The sequence below is a fragment of the Ceratotherium simum genome, chromosome 6, assembly GCF_057802395.1.
Source record: "Ceratotherium simum simum isolate JZ-2026a chromosome 6, ASM5780239v1, whole genome shotgun sequence".
NCBI classification, from domain to species: Eukaryota; Metazoa; Chordata; class Mammalia; order Perissodactyla; family Rhinocerotidae; genus Ceratotherium; species Ceratotherium simum.
This window is the reverse complement of record NC_141905.1, coordinates 14,643,371-14,669,666: the sequence shown is the minus strand read 5'-3', so window position 1 is coordinate 14,669,666 and position 26,296 is coordinate 14,643,371. Positions and strand designations below refer to the sequence as shown.

General features: G+C 35.8%; 1 protein-coding gene across 3 annotated transcripts in view; it reads left to right on the top strand.

The window, feature by feature from the left end:
• Nucleotides 1-26,296, top strand: part of RYR2 (ryanodine receptor 2) — a 694,605-nt gene that overhangs the window by 323,706 nt on the left and 344,603 nt on the right. For all 3 annotated transcript variants that reach the window (XM_087431907.1, XM_087431906.1, XM_087431905.1), the window contains 2 exons: nt 15,884-16,048; nt 21,361-21,482. In XM_087431907.1, coding sequence (XP_087288033.1) covers nt 15,884-16,048; nt 21,361-21,482 — 287 coding nt within the window. The remainder of the gene's footprint in view (nt 1-15,883; nt 16,049-21,360; nt 21,483-26,296) is intronic.

The window sequence follows — 26,296 nt, the reverse complement described above, 5'->3', positions numbered from 1 at the left end:
TTTTTAATAGAATTCTGAGAATAATTCAACATTCTATTATGTAGATTTATCATAATTTTTTCAGCCACTTCCTTATGTTTGAATATTTAATTTTTAGTTTTGCACCTGTAAATTGAACATTTTGTCTCTGTATGTTTCTGTATGTTGCTGACTGCTCCCTTTTTGGAAGTTGAACTATTTGGTTCAATAATATGAAACTTTTAAGTAAGGTTTTTGATTTTGGAAGATCTCAGAGGCTGGAGGACTGTGACTGTTTTATACACCATACAATGGTGCCTGCCACTTAATGGGTCTGGTAATGCTTCAGTGAATGAGCGCTCCTAGCCAAAGGATTCTTCAGAAATTTGTGCCAGTATTCATTCTAAGCAGCAGTGTCTGAAAGGTTACATTTCTGTGCAACCTCATCAACAGATAATTGTTAAAAATTTTTGCTAATTCTGATAAATAAAAATCAATCATATTTTATATTCTATGGATTTTAAGTTAATCTCTTTTACTGTGAAACTCACATAATTTTAAAGGCGTATTGTAATGTTTGTAGTATGCTAATGAATGAAATGTATTCCCCGAAGAAAGCAGTTTTTAGAAATTGCTTCTTTTCATTTCCCTGAACACATGTGGCTTTTACAAGCAAATGAATCTGAACAAAACATTCCTACACTTTATACTCTGTCTCCTAGAGTAATGGCTTTAGTCTTCTCTTTTGGTGTGTGACTTCCACAGTTTAGTCTCAAATGTATTTCAGATTATTTAAGGTATTTTAAGTATCTTAATATATGTGTCTTATATGTATATTCCTCACATATATTTCAAATGAGCTCCTAATCCTAACTAATATGGACCAAAATAGGAACAATAGCAATAACATATCCCAGATTGTGGACTTTTGAACTTACCAGTAAAATTTATTATAAAACTGAGCATGGATATATTCAGTTGGGAATGGAAAGGAATTCCTTATTTTTCAATGAGTTGGAGTCGTGTAGAGAAACTTGATTCTCCTGACTCTCTTCTCTCAGAAGAAGAAGGGGGAGGGATGGGTTTTTTCTATGCCCTCTACCCCTCTACCAAATTCTTTGAAACTCCCCCATGTCATAACTTGAGCTCTCTCTAATCATGGTTAGCATCTTCTAATTGGCCTAGGGCTGGATATAATGACTTAAGAATTTTAAAAGTGACTTTTGCTCACAACAATGCCTGATTTCCAAGACTAGTCTACAGCTGGTGACTCAGATTCCCATTTGGTTAGTCAAAAGTAGAAGAGTGACTTTTTAAAAAGTTTTTTCTGTAATAATAATAGTAATCTTTACCAAATCAAATTAGCACTTCTGGCTAAATTAGTCTCTTTGGAATGCATAGTACTCTCCTTACTGTATTTTGAATGTTTCAGTTTTTAAGTTCTGATTTTCAGAAGTTTGTAGATAACCAATAACTCTGTAAGGGAAGTAGAACTGTAATTGAAATTAAAACTCTGTGTGTGTGTGTAATATCTTACACAGTAGTGTGTGATTCTTGTGTAATATTTTAACTAATTTTGATTTGGTAAAACATCTTTAAAAATAGAAAATGTTTATGATACTAGAAACATAGTTCAAATCTAACGCCATGGTCTTGGAAAAACTGCTGGAATTGACATACCATAATTTGATAGCTTAATTTTATTGAAAATAAGTTACAAAATACTAACTGGTATCCCAGGAAAAAATAAGTGGCACAGAAATACACTCACATATACAGATACGTTGTGAAAAATTAATGAGTTATTAATAGTAGTGATTGTAATGTTTAAAATATAAACTCATTTTAATTGGAAGAAACGTAGCCTGATGAAATTAAAATCTATTCATGATGAAAATTGTTCTCTACAATTACATGATACAGAAGCGTTGAACTTAGAACCAACTAAAACAGAATAAAAGTAGAGTCCTTGATTAAAGAGGAAATTATATATTTTTAAAATAAAATATTGTTTTTATATTGTGAACATTTTAGAGAAAATGGTGTAGCTAAACAGTTTCTCTCATCCTTTTGTTAATTATCACATTTGGTCGTGGCCTCTGGTCTTTGAAATATATATTGGATTCACTTAAATGTATAGTCAATGCTTTTTTTCCCCCTTAGTGCCATTGATAGGTTGATAATGCTTGCCATACCTTTACATATTTTTGTTATACTATTTCCAATGAAAATAATGAATACTTAAAGTTCTGGAAGGCAAAGACATTTTTTTTATTGTAACATATTTCTTTGATTCTGGGTATACTAGAATTGTGCAATTAATAAATGACTATTAATTGACATATTTATTGTGTTGCAAATCAAGTTTTCGTTATTGATGAAAAATTAAACTTTTCTAGGTCAGTTGAAAATACCAACTTTTATCTTGGATTTAGAAGTATTGTTTTGGAAATTTTGAACTGAAAATCATCTCTCATGAACCCTTGCATTTCTGTTAGCCTTCCCTTAAATATAACTGTGTGAGACGTCTTTGAAAGTATATTTTTGAAATTTTACAAATCATTAAGTTCATTCTTCCTTAAAATTATAAGTGAGAATGGCTTTAAAAACCTATTTTACTAGTTAATGTAAGGAATATTTCCCTTGATTGTCATTTAGATGTGTTTGACACTAATGTGAACACTCAATAGCCAATCTCAAATTCAGGATTTGACAGAAGACTCAACAATTGTTGATAAGTATATATATTCAGAATAAACAAAATAAAGTAGATAATAGTTTATAATATAACCTATTTTGGTGCTCTCTTTTTTTGCCCAGCTTTATTGAGATATAATTGACTTATAATAAGTGTAAGGTGTACAATGTGATGATTTGATATACATGTATATTGCAAAAATGATATGTTGGCCCTCTCTTAAAGAAAACATTTTACATAGTGAAGAATTCACTTTGATTCATGTAAGTTTTCTTTGATCTATTCTTCACTTTCTCTACTCCTAGAACTTTCACCATCACTTTCAAGTGTGTTGAAGTGTCAGCTTTAATAATAAGATAGGTCTTTCCAATCACATATGTATTATACTCTCCCCAAGATGTAATTATTTTAGCTTAAAATACCACTAAAATATTCCTCTGTCAGTGATTTCCTCCGGTTTTCCCTCTCCCATGCACCATAAATAGAAATCTTTTGCTGTTGAAATGATGGAATACCAACCTCAAATAAGACTGCCAATGAGATCACAAGGATTATGGAGCAAATAGCAAAAATAGAAAGAACTAAACGTTTTTAGGACATGATTTTTATTTTTAGTATGTTATTTTTATTTGGGATTTTTATTCTTGGTTCAAAAAATGTTTAAGATATTTGAAAACACACACACTCATACAATGAAAATAAGAGTAATGGTTAACAATTTATTATGTGCCAAATAATGTGCTAAGCACCTTACATGCATGATCTCATTTAATCCTAGTTCAACCCTATGAAGCGTAGATACTATTTTTAATCTTCCTTATGCAGATGAGGAAACTGAGGCTTAGATAAGTTATGTGGCAGATTCACACTTTGAACCTAAGTAGTAAAACTAAAGCCTTTTTAAATAATAAAACTAAAGATTTAGTAATAATAATAGCAGATAGAAAAGATATGTTGTTCACCTGTGATCATCTGTTACAGTTGTTCAGTGATTGATTGATATCTAAAAAATAAAAGCAAAATGGAGAACTGGTAGTGTTTTTTCTTATCAAAATATTTATACAAAGTTGTCAATAGAAATGAATTTTGCATTTAATCAGGATTAAGTTCAAAATAAATTTTTTGCTGTAACCTTTCTCAAGGGATATTATAGCACAATAGAAAATAATGCCAACTATGGTTTTACAGAAGATATAGAAATTCAGTTATAGTTTTTATGCTGATCCTTTTTAATGGCAGTAAGCATGAGAGTGAGCTCCTTGAAGCCTTCTGTCGGTACAATGAGGTTTATTAGTCAGAGTTGAGCCAGAGAAGCTGAACCAGTATGAGATATGTATATATTAACGGATTTATTATGTGGATTTGCTTTATGAGATTGTGAGGCCTGATTGAGGAAGCCGAGAGTCTGTAGTGCAGGTGGTCTGGAAAGGAAGATCATGAGCAGGGTGGAACCCCATGGGCACTAGCTGTTTGTAGTCTCTGAGCTCAGGGAAAGCCTAAGCTCTCTGATTCAGTATCACTCACCCAGGATAATTTCCCATTTGATTTTCTCAAAGTCAATTGATTAGGAATCTTACTTATATCCACAAGATCTCTTCACCTTTGCATATAACGTAACCTAATCACAGGAGTGAAATGCCCTCATATTCATTGGCCCAGCCCACACTCGGGGTAGGGGTTGGGGGGTGGCTTACACAAAATATTGGAGGGCTTCTCCTAAGGCTCTGTGACCTTGTTTCGCTGCTGCTATGGAACCCCCTCAAAGACTCTCGCAGCACAAGAAATGTTTTAAATCCCTTCTCTCCACAAACCTGCTCACCAGTGTCTCCTCATGAGATTTCTGAACACCAGGGATAAAGAAAGCTATATATTTTTTGGCAGCTCTGCCCTGGATGGTCTAAGGTTGGCCTGGCCTGTCAGCCCCAGTAATTTCTCTGACCCTGTAGCATTTTAGATTCATATTTCACAATGACCAACTATTTTATACTGCAATGTGGCACCATAAAGAGCAAATAAAAAAAAAAACCTCCTTTGGCCTTTTAACTTTCACCATTATTTATCTTAAGGAGAACTGGCTATTACAAAAACAAGCACGCCATCATCTAAGGGTAAAGGCCTTTTTTCCTTCCTCTCAGCTACTTGAAAGAATAATTTGGATAGACTTAAGAATTATTTCAATTAACGCTAGAAGAATCTCTCTGAACTACCTGGTTCCTATAATAAGAACATAATTCGACAGGACTAGGTCAAGTTTCTAATTGAGTCTAGTTGGGTATATCTAATGCCTTTATGTCACTTGATAAGACCACAGTTGTTTAGAAATAGTTTTGGCTTTATAGTGAGCCAGTTTGGTATACCCAATGCCAAAATATCACTTAATATTTTTCAGATGGATCTTTTTTAATTCTAGAATTAATTTAACATTCATTTAAAAATTAGATTTTCCAAGCACTGGTGAGTGGAATTATTTGAATGCTAGGATTGGGAATAGCTTATAAGCATATTTTCTATGGGAAATCTGAAAGGGTATGTTATTTCTCTCCAAAAATTCATTCTTTTATTTAACGGATCTTTATTGAGAATCTAGTACTTGCAGGCACTGTTCTGGTCCTGGGGATATGGGCCATGGGGTTGAAGGAACCAGACATATGATTCCTGTCCTCAACAAACTAAGTGATAGTCAAGTGGGAAAGAAGGCAGTTGAGGAGCAATTTCAATAAAGTGCCATCATTTCTCTGATAGTTGAAGTATAGCATGCTATGAGTGTACATGAATCAAAAGAGAAAATATCTATCCAAACAAAATTTTACAGTAAAAATAGATCTTTTCAATACCTCTAGACTGTCAAAAGAGTTTTTCTCTTCGAGTATTTTTATGGTTCTCAAGATCTGAAGATTATTCTTACAGAATAGACAGACTATTAAATTTAAAATTTTGTGGATATTAATGAATGTTAAGATAATAGTGAGCATCTCAACATTTCTTTGATTAAATGCAGGAGATGTGGGAATTAAATTTTATATAGTCTTTTGAGAGAAATTTTAACTTAATGACAAAGTACTTATGTCAGACTGTGTTTAATGGCAATCTGATCTTGAGATTGGAAAATTTCTGTCGATCTGCTTTCAACTTCATTGACTCCATAGTCTATAATTCCAATCTGATATTAATCTGATCCAATTAATTTTATATTTCAATTATTTTTTTCAATTTTTATTATATTTCATTTTTTACAATTTATAGTTCTTAACTGAGATTCCCATCTGTTTATTCATTATGTATATATTTTCCTTTATGTCCTTGAATATATTTTATATTTATAATAGTTACTTCAAAGTTCTTGCCTGCTAATTGTAAGGGCCATCTTTGCATCAATTTCTATTGCCTGTTATATATTTTTTTTCTTTAGTATGGGTCACGTTTTGTTTGTTTTAATGTCATATAGATCACACTTTCCTGTTTCTTCACATCTACTTATTTTTGACAGAATATTGGATATTAGAAATGACATGTTGAGACTCTCAATTTTGGTAGATTTTTTTCCTGAAGAGTGATTTTGGTTTTGGCAGGTGGTTAACCTTGCTGGACTAAAACTCTAGTTTCTCTCTCTCTCTCTTTTGCAGTGGGGAGTTGCTTATATTTCTGCTCAGTTATTTCAGCTTCCATCTGCTGCTGTTATACTGAGCCTCCCCTGAGCATGCGTTGTTTAGTGGTCAGCAAGAATTTGAGTGAATTTTATAAGCAGATTTTGTGGCTACATCTCTGGTCCAGGATTTAGCTCTTGTAATTTTCAGGCTGCTTGTGAGCCCTACAGTGTCCTCTGTTACCTCAAGTCAGTAAGGCAGCAACTTTCTTCTGCCTGAGCTGTAGGCAAAAGGCAGCTTTTTACAAATCACCTGGGTGCTGTTTGTCTTTAGAGAGAAGTCTACTTTCCAATTTCTCCCTGCTCTTGGTCCCTCTCAAGTGACTTCAAATAGATTCTGAAAAGTACTTTTTCAAATTTTATTATTATTTATGGGAAGATTAGTCCAACTAAAGTACTCCATCATTTCCCAAAGCCTGAATAATTCAAAAGAGAAATAAAATCTAAAAGGTAATGCTGAAACTAAAGGCCACTAGTTTAGATGTAGTGTAGCTAATACAGAGTTCTAGAAAGATTATTACTTGCCTAATCTGGACATTTTATTTCTAGGAATACAGGCTAATTTTCTGTTACATGTTTTTACCAACTGTCACATTCTTGACTCATGTTATGCTTATGCTTATGATTGTTCAAAACATCTAGATTATTTTCACCTAAATTTCTCCTAAGCCTGAGCTACAGACAATGACAGGAAATGAAAGAAAGAAAGAATATGACTAGGCTTTGTATTTCATATAGAAAATAATCACACTTGTTTTTTTCTAATGTCACTTTAATAGTTCTTACCTAACTTGAGGATCAGAGTAATTACTAAAACATAATCATCATGAAGTTTCACAATGAAAACTTCCCATCCAGCGAGTGATGTGGACCACTTCAGTAAAAAGCAAACAAAGGTTAACTTTACAATTAGTAATTGTGACTTCTCAAAACACAATCACAAGGCTATAAATAGACTACAAACTATTTCCTTGGATAAAAGAAAAACAAAAAGTTAGCATGTTAGAGGCTCACTGTTTTATTCTGAGGAGATAATTAGAATTTAATTTTTCCATTGATAGAGTTGGTATAAGGAGATTAGTAGTTTATCTTATTTGATAGAACGAAATTGGAATGGTTTATTATGTTTTATTGCAGATTCTTAGAATAGTGTTACAAGTTATTTGCATAATTGTTAAATTAACTTAATTTATAATTATATTCATTTTCTTATATAATCTTGACCTTTTTGTCTTAAGAATTTCAACTCATTTTAATTTTCTTTTTTTTTTTTTTAATTTTTTGTTTATTGCAGTAACATTGGTTTATAACATTGTAAAACTTTCAGGTGTACATCATTGTACTTCCATTTCTGCATGGACTACATCATGTTAACCACCAAAATACTAATTACAACCCATCACCACACACGTGTACTGAATTATCCCTTTCACCCTCCTCCCTCCCCCCTTCCCCTCTGGTAACCACCAATCCAATCTCTGTCCCTATGTGTTTGTTTATTGTTGTTATTATCTACTACTTAATGAAGGAAATCATACGGTATTTGACCTTCTCCCTCTGACTTATTTCACTTTGCATTATACCCTCAATGTCCATCCATGTTGTCACAAATGGCTGGATTTCGTCGTTTCTTATGGCTGAGTAGTATTCCATTGTGTATATATACCACAGCTTCTTTATCCATTCGTCCCTTGATGGGCACTTAGGTTGCTTCCAAGTCTTGGCTATTGTGAATAATGCTGCAATGAACACAGGGGTGCATGTACCTTTGCAAATTGGTGTTTTCATGTTCTTTGGATAAATACCCAACAGTGGAATAGCTGGATCATATGGTAGTTCTATCGTTGATTTTTTGAGGAACCTCCATACTGTTTTCCATAGCGGCTGCACCAGTTTGCACTCCCACCAGCAGTGTATGAGAGTTCCCTTCTCTCCACATCCTCTCCAACACATGTTGTTTCCTGTCTTGTTAATTATAGCCATTCTGACGGGCATGAGGTGATATCTCATTGTAGTTTTGATTTGCATTTCCCTGATAGTTAGTGATTTTGAACATCTTTTCATGTGTCTGTTGGCCATCTGTATATCTTCTTTGGAGAAATGTCTGTTCAGGTCTTTTGCCCATTTTTTAATTGGGTTGTTAGTTTTTGTTGTTGAGATGCATGAGTTCTTTATATATTTTGGAGATTAATCCCTTATCAGATGTATGGTTTGCAAATATCTTCTCCCAATTGTTAGGTTGTCTTTTCGTTTTGTTGATGGTTTCCTTTGCTGTGCAGAAGCTTTTTAGTTTGATGTAGTCCCATTTGTTTATTTTTTCTATTGTTTCTCTTGCCCGGTCAGATGTGGTGTTTGAAAAGATGTTGCTAAGACCGATGTCGAAGAGCGTACTGCCTATGTTTTCTTCTAGAAGTTTCATAGTTTCAGGTCTTACATTCAAGTCTTTAATCCATTTGGAGTTAATTTTTGTGTATGGTGTAAGGTAAGGATCTACTTTCATTTTTTTGCATATGGCTATCCAGTTTTCCCAACACCATTTGTTGAAGAGACTTTCTTTTCCCCATTGTATGTTCTTGGCTCCTTTGTCAAAGATTAGCTGTCCATAGATGTGTGGGTTTATTTCTGGGCTTTCGATTCTATTCCATTGATCTGTGTGTCTGTTTTTGTGCCAGTACCATGCTGTTTTGGTTACTATAGCTTTGTAGTATATTTTGAAATCAGGGAGTGTGATACCTCCAGCTTTGTTCTTTCTTCTCAGGATTCCTTTAGCTATTCGGGGTCTTTTGTTGTTCCATATGAATTTTAGGATTCTTTGTTCTATTTCTGTGAAAAATGTTGTTGGAACTTTGATAGGGATTGCATTGAATCTATAGATGGCTTTAGGAAGTATGGACATCTTAACTATGTTAATTCTTCCAATCCAAGAGCACGGAATATCTTTCCATTTCTTTGTGTCTTCTTCAATTTCTTTCAGAAATGTTTTATAGTTTTCGGTGTACAGATCTTTCATCTCTTTGGTTAAGTTTATTCCTAGGTATTTTATTCTTTTTGTTGCAATTGTAAATGGGATGGTATTCTTAATTTCTCTTTCTGCTACTTCGTTGTTAGTGTACAGAAATGCAACTGATTTTTGTATGTTGATTTTGTATCCCGCAACTTTACCATATTCGTTTATTACTTCTAAAAGTTTTCTGGTGGATTCTTTAGGGTTTTCTATATATAAAATCATGTCATCTGCAAATAGTGACAGTTTGACTTCTTCCTTTCCAATTTGGATCCCTTTTATTTCTTTCTCTTGCCTGATTGCTCTGGCTAGGACTTCCAATACTATGTTAAATAGGAGTGGTGACAGTGGGCATCCTTGTCTGGTTCCTGTTCTTAGAGGGATAGCTTGCAGTTTTTCACCATTGAGGATGATATTAGCTGTGGGTTTCTCATATATGGTCTTTATTATGTTGAGGTACTTTCCTTCTATACCCATTTTATTCAGTTTTTATCATAAATGGATGCTGTATCTTGTCAAATGCTTTCTCTGCATCTATTGAGATGATCATGTGATTTTTGTTCTTCGTTTTATTAATGTGGTGTATTACGTTGATTGATTTGCGAATGTTAAACCATCCCTGCATACCTGGAATAAATCCCACTTGATCATGGTGTATAATCTTTTTAACGTATTGTTGTATGCGATTTGCTAGTATTTTGTTGAGGATTTTCGCATCGATGTTCATCAGTGATATTGGCCTGTAATTTTCTTTTTTTGTGTTGTCCTTGTCTGGTTTTGGTATCAGGGTAATGTCAGCTTCGTAGAATGAGTTAGGGAGCTTCCCCCCTCCTCAATTTTTTGGAAGAGTTTGAGAAGGATAGGTATTAAGTCTTCTTTGAATGTTTGGTAGAATTCACCAGGGAAGCCGTCTGGTCCTGGACTTTTATTTTGGGGGAGGTTTTTGATTACTGTTTTGATCTCCTTACTGGTGATTGGTTTATTCAAATTCTCTACTTCTTCTTGATCCAGTTTTGGAAGGTTGTATGATTCTAAGAATTTATCCATTTCTTCCAGATTGTCGCATTGGTTGGCATATAGCTTTTCATAGTATTCTCTTATAATCTTTTGTATTTCTGAGGTGTCTGTTGTATCCTCTCCTCTTTCATTTCTGATTTTACTTATTTGTGCCTTCTCTCTTTTTTTCTTGGTGAGTCTAGCTAAAGGTTTGTCTATTTTGTTGATCTTTTCAAAGAACCAGCTCTTGGTTTTATTAATTTTTTCTATTGTTTTTTTGGTCTCTATTTCATTAATTTCTGCTCTGATTTTTATTATTTCCCTTCTTCTACTGATTTTGGGCTTTGTTTGTTCCTCTTTTTCCAGTTCCTTTAGGTGCATTGTTAGATTGTTTATTTGAGATTTTTCTTGTTTGTTGAGATAGGCCTGTATTGCTATAAACTTCCCTCTTAGAACCACTTTTGCTGTATCCCATAAATTCTGGCATGTCGTATTTTCATTTTCATTTGTCTCCAGGTATTTTTTGATTTCTCCTTTGATTTCTTCGTTAACCCAGTCATTGTTCAGTAGCATTTTGTTTAATCTCCATGTATTTGTGGCTTTTCTGATTTTCTTCCTATAGTTGATTTCCAGTTTCATACCGTTGTGGTCAGAAAAGATGCTTGGTATTATTTCAATCTTCTTAAATTTATGGAGACTTGTTTTGTGGCCTAATATGTGATCAATCCTGGAGAATGTTCCATGTGCATTTGAAAAGAACGTGTATTCTTCGGTTTTTGGATGGAATGCTCTGTATATATCTACTAGGTCCATCTGTTCTATTGTGTCGTTTAAGGCCAATGTTTCCTTATTGATCTTCCGTTTGGATGATCTATCCGTTGGTGTAAGTGGAGTGTTAAAGTCCCCTACTATTATTGTGTTACTGTCTATTTCTGTTTTTATGTCTGTTAATAATTGCTTTATATATTTAGGTGCACCTACATTGGGTGCGTAGATATTTACAAGTGTTATATCCTCTTGTTGGATTGTTCCCTTGATCATTATGTAATGCCCTTCTTTGTCTCTTTTTACAGTTTTTGTTTTAAAGTCTATTTTGTCTGATATGAATACTGCTACCCCAGCTTTCTTTTCATTGCCATTTGCGTGGAGTATCTTTTTCCATCCCTTCACTTTCAGTTTGTGAGTGTCTTTAGGTCTGAAGTGTGTCTCTTGTATGCAGCATATATATGGGTCTTGTTTTTTTATCCAGTCAGCCACCCTATGCCTTTTAATTGGAGCATTTAGTCCATTGACGTTTAAAGTAGCTATTGATAAGTATGTACTTACTGCCATTTTTTTACTTTTTTTTTTTTTTTTCTCAGTGTTTTAGTAGTCCTTCTCTGGTCCTTACTTCTTCTATACAGAATTGATGGTCACTTTAGTTTGACCTCTGTCTGAAAGCTGTACTCTTTAACTCCCCTCCTCCCTCCTTTTATGTTTTTGATATCATATCTAACCTCTTTTTTGTGCATTTGTATCCATTATGTTCTAATCGTGGAAATAGATAATTTTTCCTATTTGTGGTCTTCTCTTTTTCCCTTAAATCAGTCCCTTTAACATTTCTTGTAACACTGGTTTCTTGGTGACAAACTCCTTTAATTTTTGCTTATCTGGGAAAATTTTGATCTCTCCTTCCATTTTGAACGATAACCTTGCTGGGTAGAGTATTCTTGGCTGTAAGTTTTTTCCTTTTAGCACTTTAAATATATCGTGCCATTCTCTTCTAGCCTGTAAGGTTCCTGCTGAGAAGTCAGCTGATAGCCTTATGGGGTTTCCTTTGTATGTAACTTGACATTCTCTTGCGGCTTTTAGGATTCTCTCTTTATCTTTAATTCTGGACATTTTGATTATGATGTGTCTTGGTGTGGGCCTCTTTGGGTTTATCTTGTTTGGGGCTCTCTGTGCCTCCTGTACCTGGATGTCTCTTTCCTTCCTTAGGTTAGGGAAGTTTTCATCTATTATTTCTTGAAATAGATTCTCTGCCCCCTTGTCTCACTCTTCTCCTTCCGGGACACCTATAACACGGATGTTAGTGCACTTGATGTTGTCCCAGAGGTCCCTTAGACTGTCCTCACTCTTTTTAATTCTTTTCTCTTTTACCTGTTCACCTTGGGTAATTTCTTCTAGTCTTTCGTCCAGCTCACAGATCCGTTCTTCTGTATCCTCTACTCTGCTTTTGAGTCCCTCTAATGAATTTTTCATTTCCAGTATTGTATTCTTCATTTCTGATTGGTTCTTTTTTATATCTTCCATTTCTTTGTTGACATTCTCACTGAGTTCATCTATTCTTCTCCCCAGATCAGTGAGCATCCTTAACACTCTTAGTTTGAACTCTCTGTCAGGTAGGTTGCTCATTTCTGTTTCACTTAGTTCCTTTTCTGGGGTTTTGTCCTGTTCCCTTACTTGGAATGTATTCTTTTGCCTCCTCATTTTGCCTCTTTCCCTGTGCTTGTGTCTATGTATTAGGTAGGTCAGCTACGTCTCCTGCTCTTGGATAGGTGACCTTATGTAAGTGATGCCTTAGGAGGCTTCCAGTGTGCTTCCCTCAGTTCTCAATGTTCCAGGGGTGGCCCCTATGTGGGCTACGTGTGTCCTTCTGTTGTGGCCTGTTAGCTCTCCCTATAGGTGCCCAGGGAGGCTGAGTTATGCTCCTGGCCAGCTGTTATAATGCTCAGCTGCTTGTAGTTGTTGTGGGCCCTTCAGTCTCTTTATCAGGTGTGGGGAGCCCCAGCACAGTTGGCTGTAAGTTCTAATACCACATTTGTGTTGCAGTATTTCTTTTAACTGAGTAGGCCCCCAGTGTGGCAGGTTGTTAGGCTCAGGGCCTTACAATTGCTGTAAACCTCTAGCCTATTAGGTCTCTTGTCAGCTCTCTGAGGATTGCAGCTGTGTGGGGTTGGCCTCAGGCACAGGAGCACCCAATTGTTTCAGGCTTTGGAAGGTGGGGCAAACCCCCTATGTGGGTCTTTGAGAAGCACAAGTCTTCTGCAGTTGAGAAGCCCTGTTGCCCACAGGTCCACACACACAGTCAACACAGTCCTGTCCCGTGTGAGCGCCCCGACCTCCCCAAGCGGACCCAGTCACTCCACGGCGGGAGCCCCACACACTCCGCCACCGCCCCACACTCTCCACCCGCTCCTTGTGCACACCCTGCCCCGCTCAAGTCAGCTCATTTGCCAGGCTGCAGAGAATCCAGTCACCAATCTATGCAGGCCCACACGTTGCCTGAGGGCTTGTTGTTGGGTGGGGCCAGTCTCTAGGGTGGGCTGCCTGCCCTGGCTGAGCTGGATTAAATCGGTGCTCTAGCGGGTGGAGCAGACCCTGGGCTAGCAGGTCTCAGGGAGAACCCCAATGGCGTCTGTGTCAGCACGCTCACACCAGGCCACAACAATGGCCGCCGCCAATGTCCCAGTCCCTGGAGAGGTCTCACCCCTCACCGAGATGCACTCAGGGCCTATTAGGTGAGTCTCTTGTCACCGAAGCACTGTGCACCTTTCTTTCTGGTGATTTTAGGATGCTTTCTGGAACGGGTGAGTTTGTGCGCGGGCCCTTTAAGAGCCAGTTTTAGTTTCTTTGTGAACCGGGTTTTCTGGGGGTACTCCCTAATGCTTTAGTAGCAGGCAAAGTCAGATATTATGCCGCTGGTGTCGATTGTGCTGGGTCCACAAAATGCCCACAGTGGGGGCGCTCCCCGGCTCAGGGCCCCGCTCCTCCAGGGAGGCTGCGTACCTGTGAGCTGCTCCCGGCGGCCGTGACGCTGGCGGCTTGTGAAGGCGGCGTTTTTCCTCTCCAGAAGGGAGTCTCTGCCTCTTCTACCTCAGTTAGGATTGTCCATTGTTGCAGGAGTTCCTCTTATCCAGTTTTCAGTTCTGTCTCAGGGGTAATTTTTCCACGAGTAGCTGTAAATTGGCTGTGTCCACGGGAGGAGGTGAGTTCAGAGTCTGCCTACGCCGCCATCTTGACTCCGCCTCTCTACTCATTTTAATTTTCAATTGTTGATGGAATGTTCATAATCATTTTAGAGTTGTTATTAGTACAGTTGCAAATGACACGAAAAATCTATCAAAATTTTGTTTTACTTGAATTGTTCCTTTTGGCATAACAGACATAAATTTTTACTCCAACCTAATCTTCAAAAACATTTGTGTAACTATTACTGATTTCAAACAACAGTCAAACAACCAGAGACATAGAAGAAACTTAAAGTAAATTTAACAAGGCAATAGACCAAGGAGAACAATAAGAAACCACAAAAGGAGATACTGCAACTAAAAGAGCATTAGATTTTTTTACTGTTGTCTTAAAGACTATAGCTGTCCCTTGGTGTCTGTGGGTAATTGGTTCCAGGACTCCCCAGGGGTACCAAAATCCGTGGATGCTCAAGTCCCTTATGTAAAAAAGCGTGGTATTTGCATATAACCTATGCACATCCTCCCGTATACTCTAAATCATCACTAGATTACTTATAATACCTAATACAATGTAAATGCTATGTAAATAGTTGTTATACTGTATTGTTTAGGAAATAATGACACTAAAAGGAAGTCTGTATATGTTCAGTACAGATGCAACCATCGTAGGCCTTTCAATTTGTGGTTGGTCAAATCCACGGATGAAGAACCCGAGGTTATGGAGGGCCAACTGTGTACAGAACTTTAGGACAGAGTGAGTTCCTGAAGATTAGAATTAAGCATGGGAGGGAAAATTGAAAGGGATCATGTCGACTGAGGAGGCATTAAAATATATACAGATTTGAAAGAAACATTTACTTGGTGTTAGAGGATGGATTGTTTCTTCGTAGCATGGGGAGCTTAGCATAGTAGCCCTTTAGGAGTGTATAACTCTGTAGTTCAAGTTGGAAATTGCAGCAGTAGTAACTGAATTATAGCCTTGGCTCAAAAGAAATCATTATCATTAACATCCTTATTAACATCATCATCATCAACACCATTTTCATGGTCAAAATCATTAAAATTTATTAAAGTGTTTGTTTTATCCCAGGCACTGTGCTGAAAACTTTACATGCATTATCTCATTTTTTCTTGTATTCTGGGGGAGATACTTTTGTTAGCTTGAATTATAGATGAGAAAACTGAGGCTTAAAAGGTTTAATTAACTTGTCATGAGTTCACAGAGGTAATAAGTGACAGAGATTGGACTCAAAACTGGATTTTCTTTCCCCCAAACCTGTGCTCTTAACTACCAATAATGCAAAAAATAATCTGGAAAGAATATGAAGCCTGAGTTACTAATTTTAAGATCTCTGTTTTGGAGTTTACCATTAAGCAATATAAAATTTTGTGTTATGGCCAAAATAATTTTCCACCAGTGTGAATAATTCAAGAATATGTTATTTATTTTTGGAATTTCCACCTTTGATTTTCAGTAGAGTTTGAACTGCTAGAATAGAATATTTGACCGTTATTATTTCAGGGGACTTCAGAGGGCTGAATTTTTCAAGGAACGTATTATTAACAAGGCAAAGTTCTTTCAATATAAACTAGTATTTTAAGAAGTTTTCCTTATCTTTTTCCTCTCTCCTTAGGAAAAATTGGACGTAGGGGTGAGAAAAGAAGTCGATGGCATGGGAACATCTGAAATAAAATATGGAGACTCAGTATGCTACATACAACATGTAAATACAGGCCTGTGGCTAACTTACCAGTCTGTGGATGTGAAATCTGTGAGAATGGGATCCATACAACGTAAGGTAAGGTTATATAAAAACACTGTTTATAGCAGTCATTTTTTATGACTAAAAAACACAAACACAAGACAAAAAGGGATAGCTAACACTTTCAGCCACCTGCTAAAGTTCATCATTTACATGCTAAAGATCAAATCCCACCATAATGAACTCTTTGGTTTTTATAAGATGATCGTTGCTGCATGTTACATCACTGATTTAAATACTAAATGGAGAAATACACTCTCTTCTATATTCTAGCTGAGTCTACCTAATTCACTTTGTCCTCCATGCTGCTGCTGGAATTATGTTTCTAAAATGCAGAAGTGCTTGTACACTCTCAGCTCTGCGTCCATCACTGACACCCCATTGCTTACAAGAGAGTGACCACAATTTTTGATAGTAATGTGATCGCCTTCTTGACCTGCCTCCCGCCTCAGCTCTGCCCCATTCTCGTGTCCTTCGGCCAGTCTCAAAGCATTCTCTTCAGTGTCCCCAGCACGCCACTTATGGCACATTCCTTGATATCCCTCCAAAAAAAACAAGCCATGCTTTTTACACATCTATACATTTGCATATACTGTTTCCACTGTTTGGACTACCCTTTACAACTTTTTTTTCCTCCACCCAATTCCTACCCATCCTCCAGAGCTTAAGTTTAAAGATGATCTTAAAATGTCTTCCTGACTATCTCAGCTTATCCTCTGCAACCTCCTTTGTGTTCTCATAATATTCGTGTAAACGTTATTAAATTTAATATATACTCCCAGTGCTATTTTATTTGCTAGGCTACATGTCTCTCTCTCCTAATTTGTGAGCTCCTTTAGGGCAAGTACATAGTACTAGATTGTTTGTATTTCATATTTTTACACCAACATGAAACACAGTGCACAGAACCAAATAACAAGACAAATGTTATTTCTCCAAACAGGAGACCTTGGAAAGGAAGACTGTAGCAGGCAGAAATTTTTATTTTCAGTACATTTATTTATTTATTTATTTTTGTGAGGGAGATCAGCCCTGAGCTAACATCCATCCCAGTCCTCTTTTTGCTGAGGAAGACTGGCCCTGGGCTAACATCCGTGCCCATCTTCCTCCACTTTATATGGGACGCCGCCACAGCATGGCCTGACAAGCAGTGTATCCGTGCGCGCCCGGATCCTACCCTGGGCCGCCAGCAGTGTAGCGCGTGCACTTAACCACTAGGCCACGGGCCGGCCCCTTCAGTAGATGTATTAATCATAACATATACACAGTCCAGTATAGATTGTTCAATGTTATTGTGATCTGTTTAGAGGGACCAGTGCTGATTTTGGTGAATTGGAGGCTGGTTTTGCTTTGATGGGATTGGGCTTAAATGCATCCTTAGACTACTTTCCTCTGAGCTTCGGATGGAGATCCTGGGACAATTTTCCTGCAGACCCGTATAATCTTTATAATGAGATGATCACTTGTCTCTGAGGTCTTTGATCTAGGTTCATAAATTTAAATGCATTTGTTTGTATTCAGTATTTGTAAAGCATTCCTTATTTCCTGTGACTGAGCCTGGCTATTTTTAACTTTATTATGGAATATTCAAATAAATACAAAGGAAACAAAATAGTACAATGAACTCTTGTGTATCCATCACTAACCTTCAGTGTTTACAATGCTGTCCTATTCTTGTGATTTACATCTCCACTCCCTTGCCATATTCCACTAAATTATTACTGTTACTTATTTTTAATTTTTAGAGGTAAAATGTATATACACTGGAATGCAAAAAATTAACTGTAGAGTTTGGACAAATGGATAAATTTGTGTCACTCACACACATCACAATATGGAACGTTTCCATTTCCCCAGAAAATTGCCCAACATTCGTTTCCAGGTTCTCCCTGCCCCTTTTTCCCCAGGGACAAGTTCTCTTGTCGTCTTTACCCGCCACAGGTTAGTTTTGCCTGATGTAGAACTTCATATAAATGAAATCACGTGGCATGCATGTTTTTGTATATCGCTTCTTACACTTAGCAAAATGTCTCTAACTTTTATCCTTGTTACGTGCTTGGATCCAAAGAGTTGAAGCTGCTTTTTGAGGTCTACAGAAGCCAAGGAGCCTAGAGGTTAGACTAAGTTCAGTTCACAGCCTAAGGGGGAGGGACAGAAAGGAAAAGGCACAACAAAGGTGTATAATGGTGATTTACAATCCGTCTCCATAACTAGACTCTCGACACTGGAATCCCATCTTTTATTTCTTGTTCTCAATATCTAGCACAGTAGATGCTCAATCAATGTTTCTTGAATGAAAACATGTATTTTCAAGGATATAAGTTACAGTTGAGTTGATGAGATCCCACACGCACTTATTAGCTTGGTCTCCAACTGCATTGGCATTGCCGAATTTTGAGTGCACAGAGTGCTATGTTAGCGTTTGGAAGGTGAATAGCTAATGTCCAAATTGTAGCAAAAGAATTTGATTGGGCTTCAAAGCAGATTTTTATTTTGATAATGATATTTGGCCATGGCTCTTTTACCAGATTTAGCAGATTTTTTCTTTATCTTTTTTTTAAATGTTTTATTTTGAAAAATTTCAAACATACAAAAAAGTTAGAAGACTAATTCAATGAATATCCATATACCCTCTTATTAGATTCAACAATTATTAATAGCTTGCAACATTTACTTTCCTTCCCTCCAACTCTTCCTTCTTCCTTGTGTCTTTATTATATGCACATCCACACACACATCCACACTACCATTCTTATACCTAATAAATAATAATTCTATTATCTAATATTCTCTTCATAATCATATTTCCTCTGTTGTCCCAAGAGTGTCTTTTATAGCTCGTTTTAAATCAAGATCCAATTAAGTTTCATGGATTTGTTTATTTTTTTATGCTTCTTTAGTCTCTTTTAATCTAGAACATTCCTTACCTTATTTTTGTCCCATGCTACTGAGTTTTTTAAGAATCCAGGCCAGTTATAGAATGTCCCATGTTCTAGATGTATCTAACTTCTTTTTCCCATTGCCTCTGTCCCTTATAATTCCCATAAACTTGATATTAAGTCTAGGGCTGTGCTGGCCAAACCAGTAGCTACTAGCCACATGTGGCTATTTGGTGCTCGAATGTGGCTAGCACTATAGGAACTGATTTTTTAGTTTTGTTAAATTTTAAGTAATTTCAATTTAAAAGCTTGTGCTTGATTAAGTTGTTAGAAAACTTTTATGCATGTTTGGAACAACTTAAGTATGTGAATGTACTTTTCCAGCTATAAATGTCATGATTTCTAAAACAAATCGAATATTTTCAATAATAATTTGCTGTCAAATCAACATATTCTGTAAGTATAAAATACACACTGGATTTTGAAGACAAAGAGTGAAAAAAAGACTGTAAAATATCCCATTAACAAGTTTGTATATTTATTACATGTTACAATAATAATATTTTGGCTATATTGTGTTAAATCAAATATATTATTAAAATTAATTTTACCTTTAAAAAAATTTTTTTAATATGGGTTCTAGAAAATTTGAAGCTACATCTTTTAGGAACACCTTCTGCACCCCACCTCCGTGATTCCTTCCAGTCACTACTAGACTCAGGGGTAAACACTATCGTTGCTTGTGATACCAGATATGAGTTTTGTTGTTAGGCTTTTCATTTTATCAATAGTGATTTTATTGGATTCACCATATTGCATTCTATGTTCAATATTTACCAGAAAGGTAAAAGTTCAAAATAGATTTCACAAATCAAAAAGAACTGAAAGAATTAAACAAAGGAAAATTCTTAACTCACATATTACTTTCCAAGAACTCTTGTCTAATATCACTTTCCTAATAGCTTTTATTAAAAGTTGAGTATAATATATGGTCATGGGAGAAATGTAAGTTGAAATGGCAACGTGTAGACACACATTTTTGTAAAGATAGAAATAAATTCCTATCAGAAAATCATCGGAAACTCTTCAGGTATGATTTCCCCATTCTATATATTTAAATGGTAAATGCCAAAAAAAAAAGCCTTTCATTTTTCCAGTTAACCAGTTTAACTAATTGTCTTCAACCTTTTTTTGTATACATGTACCCCTTGAATGAATTTTTAAAACCGCATACCTCATGACATACTTTTCATTATAAATTTAAATATTTGCAAATAAAAGGATTTCTGGTCTACACTAAATATGAACATTTTAAACCAAACTCTACATATATACGTCTTTCAAATATGTTGTATGGAAACTAAATACTAAGAGTTTCCACAATTTCCTTGCCTCATTCTGCTGAATTCAATAAAACACCAAGCCCTGACAATTTTATCTTCTGAGTGTACCTCATATCAATTTCCTCTGCTCCATCCTTCCAGATCTAGTTCAGCCCTCATCTTCCCTCCTGTGTGCTGTTTCCATAGCCTCTTAACCAGTCTGTCTGCCTTCAGTCTCAGCTCTTTCCAATTCACTCGGACTTTGTGACTGCCCTGCTTAAAACCCCTCCTGGCTGAGCCTTACTTCCTATGCTAATTCTAGTCTCCTTACTATGACAAAACCTGATCACTTATCTCATCACCTCCAGCCCCTCCCTGTCTTCAGTCCACTGCAGTAATGCTAGGGTTCTTAGTCAGTACCCTACTGTCTCATTCCTTAACCATGGATTAAAGTCAGAATGGGATTTATATTCTCCCTCATGGGCTAACGTAACAGTTGCCTTTCTAGAATAGTTTGACAAGGATGTTAAGAGGCTAAAGAGTCTTAAGATAGTAAAGTAACATGTGAAACAGACTTTATAGGCCATAGAAGAGATAATCTAATTAAAATCTCTACTGTAAACTTATTACTATTTCTAGAATCATCTACTATATTAATCATTATGGGGAGAATTCAGTGTGGTCTTGATATACTGTGACTTCCCTAATCTATATCTCCTAATTTTTATATACTTCTCAGTTAGCTAGTGTCTTCAAATCTTTTGCTTTTTGTTCCAGAAAAGCATGTTAGTGGTATGTTCACCAAATCTTTACGTATTTGACACTGTCTTTCTGTTGTCATTTCATATGAATAAAAACTTGGTTAGTTAAAAAATGTCTGAATCACTATTCGTAGCTTTTATATATCCCACTTAGTGTGTATATTCATGTTTTGCTGCAGAAATGTAAATTTATTGATTGTGGAGTCATGCGCAGACCACACTGGGGTGTTAAAAATATGTAGTTTATATCCTATGTTTCCTGTTTTAAAAAACATCCGAAAACTAAATTATGAAATGCATCTGTCACCAAGGATTTTTAATCAGCAAAAAACCCCATTTGGAAAAGAAATGTTGGGGGTAATGGCATTATATCTGCTTTCTTATAGGCTATTATGCATCATGAAGGCCACATGGATGATGGTTTAAATTTATCTAGATCTCAGCATGAAGAGTCACGGACAGCACGAGTCATCCGGAGCACAGTCTTTCTTTTTAATAGATTTATAAGGTACATTTTCTTTCATTTTTATGCTTGTTTGACAGTTTATTTCAGTATTCTCATTGGATTTACGAATAAACGGTTCTAAAATATAGTGTCGTGGTAATCTCATACAATTTGGTAGGTCAGCAGAACACATTAGGAAGTGCTAGTTAGATGAGTTTATGCCTTTCTTTTAAATGACCTTTTAAAAAAGGAATGTGCTTTTAGAAATTGTATGTGTAACTTGTAATTGATAGCTATGGGTCAGGATTATTCTATAAGATACCGTTGTGCTGGACCTATTTAATTCCCTTTTACATTGAGGGCATTGAAGCCTAGATACTTTGTGAGTTTTGAACTGTGTTAAGAAAATAAAGTGATTCTTATAATAACTAAGTTTTCCCACCTAATAATGGAAACAATTGCATATCTACAAACTAAATCAAGCTTGTGGTCAAAGTGCTTTCTGGCAACATTTTACCAATATTCTCTCTGACCTGTGATGGATATCATATATCTCTTTAAAGTTTGCCAATTTGATGGGAAAAAATGTATAATATGTGTGTATGTGTGTGTGTATATATATATTTATAATTATTTTAAATTTGCATTTGAGAATTATGAGAATGGGTATATTTCATATTTGTTAACCAGATTTGTTCACTTTTTGTTATTGTTGTGATTTACCCGATTATTTGTTGATATTTCTATTAGGCTGTTATGAGCTTTTGTTATGTTAGAGATATTAGTTTCCTATCATCGTAAATAAATTGCAAATATTTTCCCAATTTATTGGTTTCAAAAAGAATTTTAAAGTGTTTTTTTCATAGTAGTTTACTCATAAATCATGTTTTGGTTTTACAGCATAAAAATACCTCCACCACCAAAAATTATATAAATATTCATGTAATAATTATTCTCTGCTTCTTTTATAAACCATCCCACTGTGTGTGTGCGCATTTGTGTACATACTTTTTTTTTTTAAAGATTTTATTTATTTATTTTCCCCCCAAAGCCCCAGTAGATAGTTGTATGTCATAGGTGCACATCCTTCTAGTTGTTGTATGTGGGACGCGGCCTCAGCACGGCCGGAGAAGCGGTGCGCCGGTGCACGCCGGGGATCCGAACCCGGCCCGCCAGCAGCAGAGCGCGCGCACTTAACCGCTAAGCCACGGGGCCGGCCCTGTACATACTTTTTTTGTGTGTGTGTGAGGAAGATCGACCCTGAGCTAACATCTGCCAATCTTCCTCTTTTTGCTGAGGAAGACTGGCCGTGGGCTAACATCCATGCCCATCTTCCTCCACTTTATATGGGACGCCACCACAGCATGGCTTGCCAAGCGGTGCGTCGGTGCGTGCCCAGGATCTGAACCGGCGAACCCCGGGCTGTGGCAGCGGAGCGCACGCACTTAACCGCTCGTTCCACTGGGCCGGCCCCTTGTGTGCATACTTTTCTGTAACCAAAGAATGTACACAGCATTCAGCTTCATCATATCCTTAGAATTTATCTCATTTCTCTGCCTCATCTAAACCCTAATCCTTATCAGATAGAGTAAGGCTTAGAGATGGGGTAAGCATTAGGTTTTTATATTGTACTTACTACTTGTAAGTATTATTTGTATTTATTTTTGTATCCTTTTTATAGTATTTATGTCTTGTAATAAATAAAATTTCTTATATTTTTATGCAGTATAAAATTAGTGATAGGAAGTTATAACTTATTTTAGAGTCAATTCAACATAGCTTTTTTCCATCTTGTTCTTTCTACTAGTTCTTCTTTACTACAGTCCAATCAGTTCTATAAGGATTGAGGAGAATAATCATAAATCTTTAAAATAGTAAATTTTTTATTTAATTATATCCGTCGCTACTGACTTCTTCAAATACAAGGGAATTTTTTATTACAGTGTTACTTCTGTAGTGTTTTTAATGAGATTCCATTTGGTAAGCAATAACTTACTTAATACCAGAGAAAAAACTGATTATTTGTTGTTAAATGCATGTTAAATGTTAAATGTCAGAAATATACCTTATCAGTGTTTAGACTTAATGTAGTGAGGGTGTGGCATAAGTTACATTGTGTGACTGAGATACTATCATTCATCTTGGATGTGATTTGCTTTAGCACATTTGTTCTTTGCTCAAGACTACATTCATTTTTTTTTTTGAAGTAGTGTCTGTGATTTGAAAGATTAATTTTAGAATTTAACAATTGCTTAACTGATTAGATAGTTAGAGATCCAGACATGAGAAATTTAGATTGTGTGGCGGAAGTACTTACTGAATTATGTATTTGCTGCTTCATATTGAAATTCAAATTTTAGCTGGGTTATTTGAGTGAAATTCCTTCATTATATGTATCCTGATAAAATAGGATGCCTGTATAACCCACGTTTAACTATAAAAATGTTATCTGATTCCCACTCTGATCTTTAATATTTCTTGCCTTGGGTTTAATTTTTTCTCCTTTTTCTAGTTTCATAAGATGAAGGCTGACATCAATGATTTGAGAGCTTTCTCTTGTATTATAGTCATTTAGTGCTATAAATTTGTCTTTAGCGGCACTGAACACTTTTTGATGTGCTGTCTTTCAGTTTCTGTTTTGATTGCTTTTTTGACCAATAGATTATTCAGTTTCCAATTATTTGGGGGATTTTCCACAGATTTTTGTTACTGATTTCTAAGTTAATGCCATGTGGTCAGAGAATATTCTTTGTAAGATTGAATGCTTTTAAATTTATTAAGACTTGTTTTATGGTGCAGAATATGTTGTTTCTTGGTGAATGTTCTGTGTGCACTTGAAAAGAACATCCATTCTCCTCTTATCCAGTGGAGTGCTAAAAAATGTGCATTTGATCTATTTTGATTAATAGTGTTACTTAGATCTTCTGTTTCCTTTCTGATCTTTAGTCTACTTGTTATATTAATTATTGAGGGAAGGGTATTGAAATCCCTGACTATAATTGGATTTTTCCTTTTGTTCCTTGCAATTCTGTGATTTTTTCTTCATGTATTTTGAAGCTCTGTTATTAAGTGCATACAAATTTAGGATTATGTCTTTTTGATGAATTGACTCTTTTATCATCATTATGAAATTATCCCCTTTTGAATCCCTGGTAATATTATTTGCTATGACATCTAGTTTGTGTGATGTTAATGTAGCGCTCCGGCTCTCTTTTTTCCTTGGTGTTAGCGTTGTATATCTTTTAAAAATCTTTTACTTTTAACCTATTTGTGTCTTTATATTTAAAGTGCATTTTTTTAGGCAGTATGTAGTTGGGTCTTGCTTTTTTTCCCCAATTGGACAGTCACTGCCTGTTAATTGTGAAGTTTAGTCCATTATATTTATATGATTACTGATATAGTACTTTTAAGTCTACCGTCTTATACTTGTTTTGTATTTGGCCCATTTAGTCTTTGTCTGTTTTCCTTTGTTTTCTGCCTTTTTTTGCATTAGTTGAGTATTTTATATGATTCCATCTTATCTCCTTTGTTGGCTTATTAGCTATAGCTCTTAAAGTTATTTTAGTGGTTGCTTAAGATTTATAGTATACATTTTTAATTTATTACAGTCTACCTTCAGGTCATTTTATCACCAGGGATAGTATAAGAACATCTCAGTAGTATAGTTCTCTCCCAGTCTTTGTGCTATTTTTGTCATACATTTTGCTTTTATAGATATTACAAAACTCATACTACATTTTTATTTAAGGTCAATTAGATTTTAAAGAGATTTAAGTAAGAACAAAAATATATATTTGTGCATATAGTTACCATTTCTGGTGCTCTTTATTCCTTTTTGAGGATCCATATTTCCTTTGAGTATCATATTCTTCTGCCTAAAAGACTTTTTTTAAACATTTCTTATAGGGCAGGTCTGCTGGAGATGGACTCTTGGCATTTGTACATCTGAAAATGTCTTTATTTTGCCTTCATTTTAAGCAATATTTTTGCTGGGTATAACAGTCTAGGTTGACATTTTTTTTTCTTTTGGTTAGTTGATTTTTCTCCTTATTGATGATTGTATTTTATGCTGCTTTACATACCTGGTCATTTTTGTTTAGTTGCCAGACAATGTGAATTTGTTGTGTGCTGGATATTTTTGTTTTCCTGTACATATTCTTGAGGTTTTTTCTGGGATGCACTTAAGTTACTTGGAACAGTTTGATTCTTTTGGATCTTGCTTTTAGGATTTTGGGGCAGGAGCAGAGCAGTGTTTAATCTAGGGCTAATTATTTCCCACTATTGAAGCACGACCATCTGTCTACTCTACCTGATGCCCCATGAATTATGAGGTTTTCCAATCTGGCTGATGGGAAGAGGAGCTCTTTCAGATCCCATGTGAGGGTCGGCTACTCTTCCCTTTAATCATTTCAGGGAGTCCTGTTCTCTGCCTTGGATAGTTTTCTCACATGTGTGTGCTGATCAGCACTTTGCTGGATATTTGAGGGGGACCCTCTGTAGTTCTCCATAGTCCACTTTTGTGCAGTTCTCTCCTCTCTGGTACAGTGTCCTGTGAACTCGGGCATCCTTTATTTCCCCAGACTTCCAGCAACATCTCCTCAACTCAGAGAATCTTCCTGTGCCTCACCTGGGTTCCCCTTTCTACTCCATGGCCTAGAAATTCCCCCAAGACAGTAAACTGTTACAGTTGCAGGACTCATTTAGTTTGTTTCCTGACTCTCAGGCATTACTATTCTGTATTCCTTGATGTCCAGTGTCTTGAAATGTGTTTTTGCTCCCAAATATTTTTTCTGTTTTTTTTTTGGGAGGGGGGCATTGTTTCAGAAGAGAGAGTAAATCCTTTTCCTGTTACTGTATCTTGGCCAAAAGCAACTCAA